At 42.9% G+C, this 13,546-nt stretch overlaps 1 protein-coding gene across 4 annotated transcripts in view; it reads right to left on the reverse strand.

Annotated features, from left to right (window-relative positions):
- Nucleotides 1-13,546, reverse strand: part of LEKR1 (leucine, glutamate and lysine rich 1) — a 235,398-nt gene that overhangs the window by 63,382 nt on the left and 158,470 nt on the right. For all 4 annotated transcript variants that reach the window (XM_077292945.1, XM_077292942.1, XM_077292944.1 and 1 more), the window contains 2 exons: nucleotides 12,411-12,614; nucleotides 10,589-10,682 (listed from right to left, as the gene is read on the reverse strand). In XM_077292945.1, the coding sequence (XP_077149060.1) occupies nucleotides 10,589-10,682; nucleotides 12,411-12,614 (298 nt within the window). The remainder of the gene's footprint in view (nucleotides 1-10,588; nucleotides 10,683-12,410; nucleotides 12,615-13,546) is intronic.

Raw genomic sequence — 13,546 nt, forward strand, 5'->3', positions numbered from 1 at the left:
TCTTTTCCTCTTACCTCACCGTTATTATTTGTGGGGGGCTTCTATCCAACTTTTTGGGGTATTTCCTCTGGAGGCAAGAAAGGTCTTTCTTTTCCCTTCTAGGGGTAGTTAGCTCTCCGGCTGGCGCGAGACGTCTAGGATCAACGTAGGAACGTTCCCCGGCTGCTGGTATTTGTGGTGCTAGGATTAGTTATATGGTCAGCCCAGTTACCACTGCCCTATGAGCTGGTTTTCTGTATTTACAGACTTAGCATTATTCCTGAGACCCTCTGCCATTGGGGTCATAACAGGAAGGCCGACGAAAAAGACAAATTAATGCCCATCTTAGCACAAAAGGTCCGCCAAAATCTAGACACAAACTGGGATCCTCTGTCGGAAACAATATTTTCAGGGATCCCGTGCAAACGAACCACATTTTGAAAAAACAGAGGAACTAACTCGGAGGAGGAAGGCAACTTAGGCAAGGGCACCAAATGGACCATTTTAGAAAAACGATCACACACCACCCAAATGACCGACATTCTCTGAGAGACAGGGAGATCTGAAATAAAATCCATGGAAATGTGCGTCCAAGGCCTCTTCGGGACGGGCAAAGGCAACAACAAGCCACTGGCACGAGAACAGCAAGGTTTAGCCCGAGCACAAATTCCACAAGACTGCACAAAGGAACGCACATCGCGCGACAAGGAAGGCCACCAGAAGGACCTAGCCACCAAATCTCTGGTACCAAAAATCCCAGGATGGCCTGCCAACACCGAAGAATGAACCTCGGAAATAACTCTGCTGGTCCATCTATCCGGGACAAACAGTCTCTCCGGTGGACAACGGTCAGGTCTATCCGCCTGAAACTCCTGCAGCACTCGTCGCAAATCTGGGGAGATGGCAGACAAAATCACCCCTTCTCTGAGGATACCAGCTGGCTCTGAATCACCAGGAGAGTCAGGCACAAAACTCCTAGAAAGAGCATCAGCCTTCACATTCTTCGAACCAGGCAGGTATGAGACCACAAAATCAAAACGAGAGAAAAACAACGACCAACGAGCCTGTCTAGGATTCAGCCGCTTGGCCGACTCGAGATAAATCAAATTCTTGTGATCAGTCAAGACCACCACACGATGCTTAGCTCCCTCGAGCCAATGTCGCCACTCCTCAAATGCCCACTTCATAGCCAACAACTCCCGATTACCAACATCATAATTCCGCTCGGCAGGCGAAAACTTTCTTGAAAAGAAAGCACATGGCTTCATCAGAGCCATCAGAGCTTCTCTGCGACAAAACAGCCCCCGCTCCAATCTCAGAAGCATCAACCTCGACCTGGAAAGGAAGGGAGACATCTGGCTGACATAAGACCGGAGCCGAAGAAAATCGGCGCTTCAGCTCCCGAAAGGCCTCCACAGCCGCAGGAGACCAATTAGTAACATCAGAACCCTTCTTGGTCAAATCCGTCAATGGCTTAACAACACCAGAAAAATTAGCGATGAAGCGACGGTAAAAATTAGCAAAACCCAAGAACTTCTGAAGACTCTTAACAGATGTAGGCTGAGTCCAGTCATGAATAGCCTGAACCTTGACTGGGTCCATCTCAATAGCAGAAGGAGAAAAAATGAAACCCAAAAAAGAGACCTTCTGGACTCCAAAAAGACATTTTGAGCCCTTCACAAATAAAGAATTGGCACGCAGGACCTGAAACACCATCCTGACCTGCTTAACATGGGACTCCCAATCATCCGAAAAAACCAGAATATCATCCAGATACACAATCATAAATTTATCCAGATATTCGCGGAAGATGTCGTGCATAAAGGACTGAAAGACAGAAGGAGCGTTAGAAAGTCCAAAAGGCATCACCAAGTACTCAAAATGGCCTTCGGGCGTATTAAATGCAGTTTTCCATTCATCACCCTGCTTAATACGCACAAGGTTATACGCACCACGAAGATCTACCTTGGTGAACCAACTAGACCCCCTAATGCGAGCAAACAGATCAGATAACAATGGCAAAGGATACTGAAATTTGACCGTGATTTTGTTTAGAAGGCGATAATCAATACAAGGTCTCAAGGAACCATCCTTCTTAGCCACAAAAAAGAACCCCGCACCAAGAGGGGAGGAGGAGGGGCGAATAAGTCCTTTCTCCAAAGACTCCTTTATATAACTCCGCATAGCAGCATGCTCCGGCACTGACAAATTGAAAAGTCGTCCCTTAGGAAACTTACTACCAGGAATCAAATTTATAGCACAATCACAATCCCTATGAGGAGGCAGAGAACTGAGTTTGGGCTCATCAAATACATCCTGGTAATCTGACAAAAACGCAGGGACCTCAGAAGGAGTGGATGAAGCAATTGACACCACAGGAGCGTCGCCATGAATTCCCTGACAACCCCAACTTGACACAGACATTGCTTTCCAATCCAGGACTGGATTATGAGTCTGCAACCATGGCAGGCCCAACACGACAACATCATGCAAATTATGCAATACAAGAAAGCGAATCACCTCCTGATGAACAGGAGTCATGCACATGGTCACTTGTGTCCAGTACTGAGGTTTATGCGTAGCCAATGGTGTAGCATCAATTCCCCTTAGTGGAATAGGGAATTTTAAAGGCTCCAAAACAAAACCACAGCGCCTGGCAAATGACAAATCCATCAGACCATCAGGGCAGCACCTGAATCCACAAAAGCCATAACCGGGTAAGATGACAGGGAACAAATCAGGGTAACAGACAAAATAAACTTAGGCTGTAAAGTACCGATGGTGACAGATTTATCAATCTTTTTTGTGCGCTTAGAGCATGCTGAGATAACATGAGCTGAGTCACCACAGTAAAAGCACAACCCATTTTGCCGTCTATAATTTTGCCGTTCACTTCTGGTCAGAATTCTATCACATTGCATAGACTCAGGTGTCTGTTCAGAAGACACCGCCAAATGGTGCGCAGGTTTGCGCTCCCACAAACGCCGATCAATCTGAATGGCCAGAGTCATTGACTCATTCAGACCTGCAGGCGTAGGGAACCCCACCATGACATTCTTAATGGCTTCAGAAAGACCTTTTCTGAAATTTGCAGCCAGGGCACACTCATTCCATTGAGTAAGCACCGACCATTTCCGAAATTTCTGGCAGTACACCTCTGCATCATCTTGCCCCTGAGAGAGGGCCAACAACGCTTTTTCAGCCTGGTTCTCAAGATTAGGTTCCTCATAGAGCAATCCAAGGGCCAGAAAAAACGCATCCACACTGAGCAATGCAGGATCCCCTGGCGCCAATGCGAAGGCCCAATCTTGAGGGTCGCCACGCAAGAAAGAAATAATAATCTTAACTTGCTGAACAGAATCCCCAGAGGAACGAGGTTTCAAAGAAAGAAACAACTTGCAATTGTTCTTAAAATTCAGGAACCTAGATCTATCTCCAGAAAACAACTCCGGAATAGGTATTCTAGGCTCTGACATAGGACTGTGCACAACAAAATCCTGAATACTTTGTACCCTTGCAGCAAGATGATCTACACTGGAGGCTAAACTCTGGATATCCATATCAGCAGCTGAACTCAGAGCCGCACCAAGATTAAGAGGAGGAGAGAAGCCAGACACACAGCAGCTAGACACACGGCAGCAAAGAAAAATAAAAAAAAAAAAAATATATATATATATATATATATATATATATATATATATATCTCCAGGCTTCTTTTCTCCTGCTTCTGCCATGCAATTAACACTTTACTGGCCGGCTGTACTGTTATGATCCTAGTGGCAAGGATCGCAGGTCGGACTAGCTAAGTAACTGAACAGACTACTAGCTCTGGGGAAGTGGTAACTAGATTGACCGCAACCTGATCCTATCCGCAAACAACTATAGGCAGCCGTGGAACGTTACCTAAAAATCCTAGACATCTCGTCACGGCCTGAGAAACTGACTATTCCTGGAGGGAAAGTAAGTCCTCACTTGCCTCAGTGGAAGACCCCAAAGATATAGAATAGCCCCCCACAAATATTAACGGTGAGTTAAGGGGAAAGCACAAACGCAGAGATGAAATCAGATTTAGCAAATGAGGCCCGCTAATACTAGATAGCAGAAAATAGGAAGGAAACTGTGCGGTCAATAAAAAACCCTATTCAAAATATCCACGCAGAGATTGCTCGAGCCCCCGCACCAACTAACGGTGCGGGGGAAGCAACTCCGTACCCCAGAGCTTACCAGCAAAAAGAAATCACATGTTAGCAAGCTGGACTAGACTCATCATACACAGAAATCATATTGCAGGCAGATGAGCAAAAAATATTCAAACAGAACTTAGCTTATCCTGAAGAGGCAGAAAACGAGATAATCAGGAGTAATCAGAATAGCACTGAATACATTGACAGCTGGCAACAAGTGGAAGTGAAGCAGGGCTAAATAGGAGCCTCCCTGGTGAATAACGAGGCAGCTGATCCAGCAGACCCGCAGGATAATAAACCAAACCACCAGGGGGAGCCAAAAAACCAAAGTCACACAATACCATCTGTGACCACAAGAGGGAGCCTGAAAACGGAGTTCACAACAGTTCCCCCCACATATGGGGTATCAGCGTACTCGGGACAAATTGGCCAACAACTTTTGGGGTCCAATTTTTCCTGTTACCCTTGGGAAAATACAAAACTGGGGGCTAAAAAATAAGAAAAAAAAATAAAAGAATTTTTATTTTCACGGCTATGCGTTATAAACTGTAGTGAAACACTTTGAGGTTCAAAGTTTCCACAACACATCTAGATAAGTTCCTTAAGGGGTCTTCTTTCCAAAATGGTGTCACTTGTGGGGGGTTTCAATGTTTAGGCACATCAGGGGCTCTCCAAACGTGACATGGTGTCCTATCTCAATTCCAGTCAATTTTGCATTGAAAGGTCAAACGGCGCTCCTTCCCTTCCGAGCTCTGCCATGCGCCCAAACAGTGGTTTACCCGCACATATGGGGCATCAGCATTTTCAGGACAAATTGCACAACAACTTTTGGGGTCCAGTTTCTTCTGTTACCCTTGGGAAAATAAAAAATTGGGGGCGGAAAGATCATTTTTGTGAAAAAATATGATTTTTTATTTTTACGGCTCTACATTATAAACTTCTGTGAAGCACTTGGTGGGTCAAAGTGCTCAAGACACATCTAGATAAGTTCCTTAGGGGTCTACTTTCCAAAATTGTGTCACTTGTGGGGGTTTGCATGTTTAGGCACATCAGGGGCTCTTCAAACGCGACATGGCATCCCATCTCAATTCCAGTCAATTTTGCATTGAAAAGTCTAACGTTCCCTTCCGAGCTCTGCCATGCACCCAAACAGTGGTTTACCCCCACATATGGGGTATCAGCGTATTCAGGACAAATTTTACAACAACTTTTGGGGTCCAATTTCTCCTGTTACTCTTGGTAAAATAAAACTAATTGGAGCTGAAGTAAATTTTTTGTGAAAAAAAGTTAAATGTTCATTTTTTTTTTAAAACATTCCAAAAATTCCTGTGAAACACCTGAAGGGTTAATAAACTTCTTGAATGTGGTTTTGAGCACCTTGAGGGGTGCAGTTTTTAGAATGGTGTCACACTTGGGTATTTTCACTCATATAGACCCCTCAAAGTGACTTCAAATGTGATGTGGTCCCTAAAACAAAAAAGGTGTTGTAAAAATGAGAAATTGCTGGTCAACTTTTAACCCTTATAACTCCCTAACAAAAAAAATGTTGGTTCCAAAATTGTGCTGATGTAAAGTAGACATGTGGGAAATATATCTTCTTCCATACTGTATCTGAAGCAGCAGGCTACTCTTTAAAGCCAAATTTGTATAGAATTCAACAAAATAAACCTGTCTGTCTAACTACAAAATTGGAAGCCTATGATCCAATATAGCCCATAGACGTCACCACATGGCTATGTGCATCAGGCAGTGCTGTACGTCTCCTTTACACAGTACTGCGGCAGTCAATGGAATTGATTTTATAATAGGATGCATGTATCATTGAAAAGCCATGATTCATCGGTATCTACAATCTATGAGCATCTCTCATTCTTACAGAACAGCTATTTTAGGACTAAAGACCCTTAACAATCTCTGCATGTTTCTCTGCTCTCAAGAAACTAAATATTTTTCTTAATATATTTTATTAAAAAAAATCCAATGTAATTAGCAATAAAAATTGTCATCTGGCAGTGAGCATAGGACAGGAGTGTTTGTGTGATTTCCGATAAGTGACTTATCAGTCATTGTCCTCTAGGGCAGGTGACTGCAAACAATTGTGCCTGGAATTAGTCACAGGAATGAGCACTGAAGGACATCACAAATTCTTTGTCCTGAATTTGTGCTCCAACATGAAATATTCTCATATGCAAACAATAAGTGTACCAGGTGTAGCTACGTAGAGCGAGCGTACATCAGAGGGGAAGGAAACGCAGTGTTAAACAGATTACCCAGAGAGGGAAATTACAATCACCAAATATTAGAGCAATTGCAGACCAGTCTATGGTTAATCCGGCTTCTACCAGTGCCACGAGTGGTGGAATTTAGGTGTGAACGTGGCTGACTGTATTGGCCGGATGTCTAATTCTCTATCAACCTGTGTCTACTGAGCCATTTTTTTAAATATGCAAATAACGGCATCGATATATTTTGACTGTCCGGTACATGATAATGAAGGCCGAATCCACCCCCAACTTTGTGGATTTTAATGCCTTAAGATATGGTGATTTTGTACCTCGGCTTGTGGATAATTCAAGGGAGCCTGTCATGTGAAAAAACCCTATTATCCCTCAGATATGGGGTTAATCTGCAGGTTAACAGCATTCTGACCCTGCCCAGTGCCTGCACTGAGAGCCCCAATGCCAGGACGAAATGAGCTTTACTCCTACCGGCAGTGCTCAGCTTCCAGACATAGGGGTGGTGTAGGAACAGTTTCAGTCACCGTTCTGTGTCATAGAGAGCGGCGGATGTAACAGGGCCCCCGGCAATGACTGACAGCTCACTCATCATTTGGGCAGGCTGTCAGTCAGTGCTCAGTTACAGCTGCCTCTTTCTATACACTGAGCGGTGACTGAATCCGTGCTGGTGCCACTCCTACATCTGGAAGCCAAATGCTGCCGGGAGGAATAAAGATCATTTCCTCCTGGCAGTGGGGCTCTAAACGAGGGTGCCGCATGCTGTCAGAACACTATTAACCTGCAGATTAACCCCATATCTGCAGGTTAATAGCGTGATTTTATATAACAGGTTCCCTTTAAGTGGTGTTCTATACACAGTACAGGTGATCAGTGTTCTGAGAAGAACCCTTTCGTAAGCCTGGAATTTGGGTGTTCTGGATGTTCTATGTAAATTATCTTACAAGTGAATCACCACGCAGATTACTGGCAAAACCATCAGTGTGTCATTTGAAAACCTAAATTAATAACTTTTTTATTGAATCTGAGAAAAATATGCACATCCTCTCTTTTGGTCATTAACTGAGCGCAGTGATACTTGTGAGTTCGTGGCAAAACAAGTGCTCGTGAATTGCTATAATTCCCCATGACAGTTCTCATATGCATACGAGACTCCAGGCAGTATATATCATCCAGGAACAGCTGGGTGAGGTACACTGAATCCAGGAAACCTAATTATTCCTAGTACAGTGCTAAGGGCTTAGGTAATGACTGTCTTCAGGCCGGTATTTTTATGTAATGATAGGCAGATTTGGTGGAGGGCCAGTCTTTTCTTCCTGTCCTATTTTCCTCTGTTGCCCTCAGTCAGTAAGGATCAGGGCTGATCCATGATCCATCCACTGATCTGTGCCCGAACACAGCCGATTATCCACCACATTGGGATCCTTCAGACGGAACCTGAAAACCCAACTCTTCAAGAAAGCTTACAACCTGCAATGACCACGCTGCCACCGCAACACCACCAGAGCTGCTGCAACCCCCGACCTACTGTTTCCTTCCCCATCATCCTGTAGAATATAAGCCCCCAAGGGCAGGGTCCTCTCCCCTCTCTACCAGTCTACCATTGTTAGTTTGTCTACGGTACCAGTCTACCATTGTTAGCTTGTCTACTGTAAGTGATATTTGTATTTTTATGTATCCCCTTCTCATGTACAGCACCATGGAATCAATGGTGCTATATAAATAAATAACAATAAAATTGCTGTGTGCACATTAGTTGAAGGAAAGTTGTCTGAAGAGGCAAAAGGTGACAATCCAAGACACACTGACACCAATGACGGCGACTCTGCCATTGGTAACACACAACCTTTTTGTTTCTTACTCCGGTGGTTGGTAGTGGGCCACCCGTATAGTCAGGGAAGCTCATGTCTTGTTAGTGCTAAACCATGCGATGGTTAATTTGTGTCAAGGTGTAAAGACTTTGCATTTATTTTGCACCACACCAATAATAAAGTACAGGAGATGCCATATTTGATGAGGACTTCTGTGTCACTGGATCTGACTGCATTGACGCCATTTTGCCTTCTGCTGCACAGCTAATCTTCCACACAACTTTATAACATATAAAACAGATAACTATAAAGGTCCAGTAAGTGAACCATGGGAGTCTAGGCAAATCAATATGACCTTGTATGACTTATAAGATAAAAAAGTGGCTGACAGCACTCACTCATTTGGGCGCTCGTTCCATATCCAGGGAACCCTCCTGGGTAAAGCTTCAGTATTGTCTCAAAAGAACAGCGCTCCACCGGGTGTATCAATCCAAAACAGTCTTTATTTAGCCATATAGTATCAGCAACGTTTCGACCATGTGCTGGTCTTTTTCAAGCATACAATCATGGCAGCAAGGGGGTCTTAAATAGTGTGGACACCACGCAGGGAGCCAATCACTACTAAGCACCTCCCTCAATACATCCTACTACAACATTGAACTAAAAAACCTTACAAAAATAGACATCAGACATTTATGTGCATCTAAGCCCAATATTACAGTACCATCGTCACTTCAGTATTCTTACTAATCGTTATAAAAACATATATTAGCGCTTTGTTTTCACTTCTCTTCCATGGGTATATGATCGCATTTCTGTTACTATAGTAATGACTCACCAATGCCTTCCCATTTCCTAGTTCCTCATGTAACCAATCAGTAACCAGATCGCCATTCAGCCAATCTAGTCGATCCTTATATTCAAGCTATATAGTATACCTCAATCGGAATGCTCGTTATTTCCCAGCTAATCCTACGCCATCTCCGGTCTTCAATATAATCCCTATCACCCGGCAGACATTAGCAGCAGTGAAGTGCATCAGCGCCACCCCGGAAACGCCTCTCATCACGTGATCCGATCAGAGACACGCCCAGCGGTGACGCCGACCCGCGTCACTCAACAACTACATGCATCAATGCACAATCCAGGGAAAGCGCGTACCAATGACGCTTCGCCTAGGTAACCATCACGGGCGTCCGACCAGGACGTGGAGCAGGGGCGCAGGAGCACCGCGTCACTGTCGTGTCTCATCACGGTCGGACGCCCGTGATGGTTACCTAGGCGAAGCGTCATTGGTACGCGCTTTCCCTGGATTGTGCATTGATGCATGTAGTTGTTGAGTGACGCGGGTCGGCGTCACCGCTGGGCGTGTCTCTGATCGGATCACGTGATGAGAGGCGTTTCCGGGGTGGCGCTGATGCACTTCACTGCTGCTAATGTCTGCCGGGTGATAGGGATTATATTGAAGACCGGAGATGGCGTAGGATTAGCTGGGAAATAACGAGCATTCCGATTGAGGTATACTATATAGCTTGAATATAAGGATCGACTAGATTGGCTGAATGGCGATCTGGTTACTGATTGGTTACATGAGGAACTAGGAAATGGGAAGGCATTGGTGAGTCATTACTATAGTAACAGAAATGCGATCATATACCCATGGAAGAGAAGTGAAAACAAAGCGCTAATATATGTTTTTATAACGATTAGTAAGAATACTGAAGTGACGATGGTACTGTAATATTGGGCTTAGATGCACATAAATGTCTGATGTCTATTTTTGTAAGGTTTTTTAGTTCAATGTTGTAGTAGGATGTATTGAGGGAGGTGCTTAGTAGTGATTGGCTCCCTGCGTGGTGTCCACACTATTTAAGACCCCCTTGCTGCCATGATTGTATGCTTGAAAAAGACCAGCACATGGTCGAAACGTTGCTGATACTATATGGCTAAATAAAGACTGTTTTGGATTGATACACCCGGTGGAGCGCTGTTCTTGTATGACTTATATTCTGTGCAGTCTTATTAGGACTCGTGAAGCTCCAGCTCGATCTGAGGCCAGACCTACAGAGAAGAGGCTCATGAAAAAAAAACTACTTGACTCAAAAACCTAACGTTATTAAATTCACAGGGCTATAAGCTTTTACAGTGGTTGTACTAGTAATATGGAAATATGAACTTTACAACGACCTCTTCATAGGAAATTTGAACTATTCCGCTCTCTTGCCATGTAAATGCTAAACTGTGTTTGTCTATCAGAGAAGGGATGGTGGCGATGCCACAGCGCCTAAGCTGGGCAGCTTGGGATATGACGACTAAGTGCTATGTTCTGCAATAGTCCAGTGTCACAGTGCTCATACACCTGTAAAAGAGGGGCTCATACCTTCGTTTCCCAGCTGTCTTGGCTCACAACCCTTTGTTTGAGAGCTTCCTGAAGCTGATCAATTCTGTTCTGATAGGAAGCAACTTGGGCTTCTCTGAAAGTAAAAGCAACATATTATGTGGTGCAATCCACGTAATGCAACTAAGGTTTAAAAGAGATTTATAGTATAGGAATAAGTCTAGAAAACATTATTTGTGACTACCTTATCTCGAAGGAAAAGGTCTCCTGACAACAACACTATGGAGATGACCTTACTACAGTGGGAGCCATTACATTATTTTGAGCAGTGTATTTATTTACACATACAGCCTAATGGTAACGACCCACTTCCTAACACTCCAAATAGTTCTTTTATTTGTGGACTGTGTTTTCTGAAATATTACTACATTTCCAATGTAAAAAGTTTTCAGACATTTTCAAGTACAGTTAAGGCCAAAAGTTTTGCGATCGACACAAATTTTAGTTTTCACCAAGTTTGCTGTTTCATGTTTTTAGATTGGCATCTGGGCCCAATCCCCTAGCACTGATCTTGTGTAATCAGTGCTTGACGTTTATCATCGTTTCTGTGTTTTTTGTTTGCTCACCCACTTTTTGGTTATTGATAACAAGTTCTCAATGGCATTGATTTCTGGCGAGTTTCCTGGCTATAGAAACAAAATCTCACCGATCAACGAGCCACTTGGTTATAATTTTTGCCTTTCTAACATTGTCTCCAACATGCTGGAAAACACATTGTACATCACTAAACTATTTCTGAATGGTTGGGAGATGTTGCTCTTGCAGAATGTTAAGACACCATTCATTATTTATGGCAGTGTTCTTTGGTAAAATTAGTACTTCTATAGGGTCCCATGATGTCGATATACTTGACTCGAAATGTATACTGGTCTGACAAATCAAATCAGAATTTCTTATTGCTATTGCTAGGGACAGCTTCCCTTAAAGTAGTGTATCATCAGAAAATAACCTATTGTATAAATCATGATTTTGTGTTAAATATATAATTTTATTTTTACATTTTCTGAAATGTTAGTTTTTTCTGTTTTATTTTTCACATCGTTATCATTGCAAAATTTAGATTTTCTTGTTTTGAATAATTTTCACACTTGACAATTGTGATTAGTGGATCCTGTGTTACCAGCTGTGTATAGAGGTGCTACCTGTCATTTAAGCTTACAGCAGAGCAGCTCCTAAAAATGGGTTGACATTTCCCTAGCTCCTGTAATTACCAATAATAAACATTGATGGCGCATTCACAAAGCTTACCACCCCTTCGCCATTAAATTCATTGGTGGGGGGTGTGTCTGGTTCAATTCTCCATGGGGTCACTATTTTCCATGAATTTATCCTATTGTTTGAGATGGTACAATACCCTTTTAACCATATTTTGAAATGGTAGAGGAACCATTTAAAATAATATAAAACATACTCTGAAAATGAATTGTTGATAAATAATTACTATGGGGGAAATATAAAAAAAACCACATATCTGATGTAGGACACTCCTGGTTTTGGCTTACAAATACCGAGGTAATAAACTCACCAAATACTCAATGTGTGCACGTGGCCAAATAGTTGCTGAGAAGACAATTTGAAGGTGACAACCAATATGGCCGTTCCTGACTTCACACTAGTTCCTTGGATCAACTATATGCAACAACACAGCAATTTCATTACATGAGATTGCAGCTTTTACCATTTGTGTGGGCATCATATTTAAGGGGGTGCAATGATAGAAATGTGTCTTGTGACATTTGTGGGGCTGACAGTCATCAGGGGTATAATCTTATATCAGGGGTGTGATTTTATATCATGTCAGCACCTTTCATGCTTCATATGAGCTAGGTCTTCTTCTGATTGCTTTAAAACTTCCTTCGTTGCTTCCAGTTCATTTTCCAAATGGTGCATTCTCTTTCTGAAGGTTTCTCCCGTCCTCCTTATTTCTGTGATCTCCTCCTGTAACATCTTGCACTTCTGTTGAGAATCTGTCACAGCCTCGTTGTTCTCCTTTAGATCCTTTGTAAGTCTAAAAGATTAAAGAATATTGGATACAAAATTAAAGGAATGGCAATAATCATGTCACCGATTGTCGCAAGCCATCTTGTCCAGATCAGATACATTTATATGGCAGTGATGAGAATGAAAACTGTGAGATAAGAAGCTAACTTTCATGTTCTATCTAATATTCATTAGAAAAATCCTTTTTGTGCTGTCACAACATTTCTAACCAGTTAAAGGGCAGTTGTCATGTCTGTCATGCCATCCTGTCTGAGGGCAGCATAAGATAGTGACAGATTTCAAAGTTGTTCTTCTTTGTGAATTTTTGCTCGCTTGTAAGTGCAGACGACTTCACAGACTGCACTGCGCTCCTGTTCTCAAAATGGCTGCTGATGAAGGACCAAATATGACCATCGGTATACTCCAATTGAAAAACACAGTGCAAGTGAAAGACATTTTTAAATAGGAGGAGACTGATGGACAGGTCGGGTCACAGACTCCTCCACCAGCGTCCTGGAGATTGTGAGAAAAGCTGTCTTAGCAAGTATACGTGGATGACCTCGAATACTTACAGCATATACAGTGCCTTGCGAAAGTATTCGGCCCCCTGGAACTTTTCAACCTTTTCCCACATATCATGCTTCAAACATAAAGATACCAAATGTAAATTTTTGGTGAAGAATCAACAACAAGTGGAACACAATTGTGAAGTTGAACGAAATTTATTGCTTATTGTAAATTTTTGTGGAAATTCAAAAACTGAAAAGTGGGACGTGCAATATTATTCGGCCCCATTAACGTAATACATTGTTGCGCCACCTTTTGCTGCGATTACAGCTGCAAGTTGCTTGGGGTATGTCTCTATCAGTTTTGTACATCGAGAGACTGAAATTCTTGCCCATTCTTCCTTGGCAAACAACTCGAGCTCAGTGAGGTTTGATGGAGATTGTTTGTGAACAG

Source organism: Ranitomeya variabilis, chromosome 2 (assembly GCF_051348905.1).
Source record: "Ranitomeya variabilis isolate aRanVar5 chromosome 2, aRanVar5.hap1, whole genome shotgun sequence".
NCBI classification, from domain to species: Eukaryota; Metazoa; Chordata; class Amphibia; order Anura; family Dendrobatidae; genus Ranitomeya; species Ranitomeya variabilis.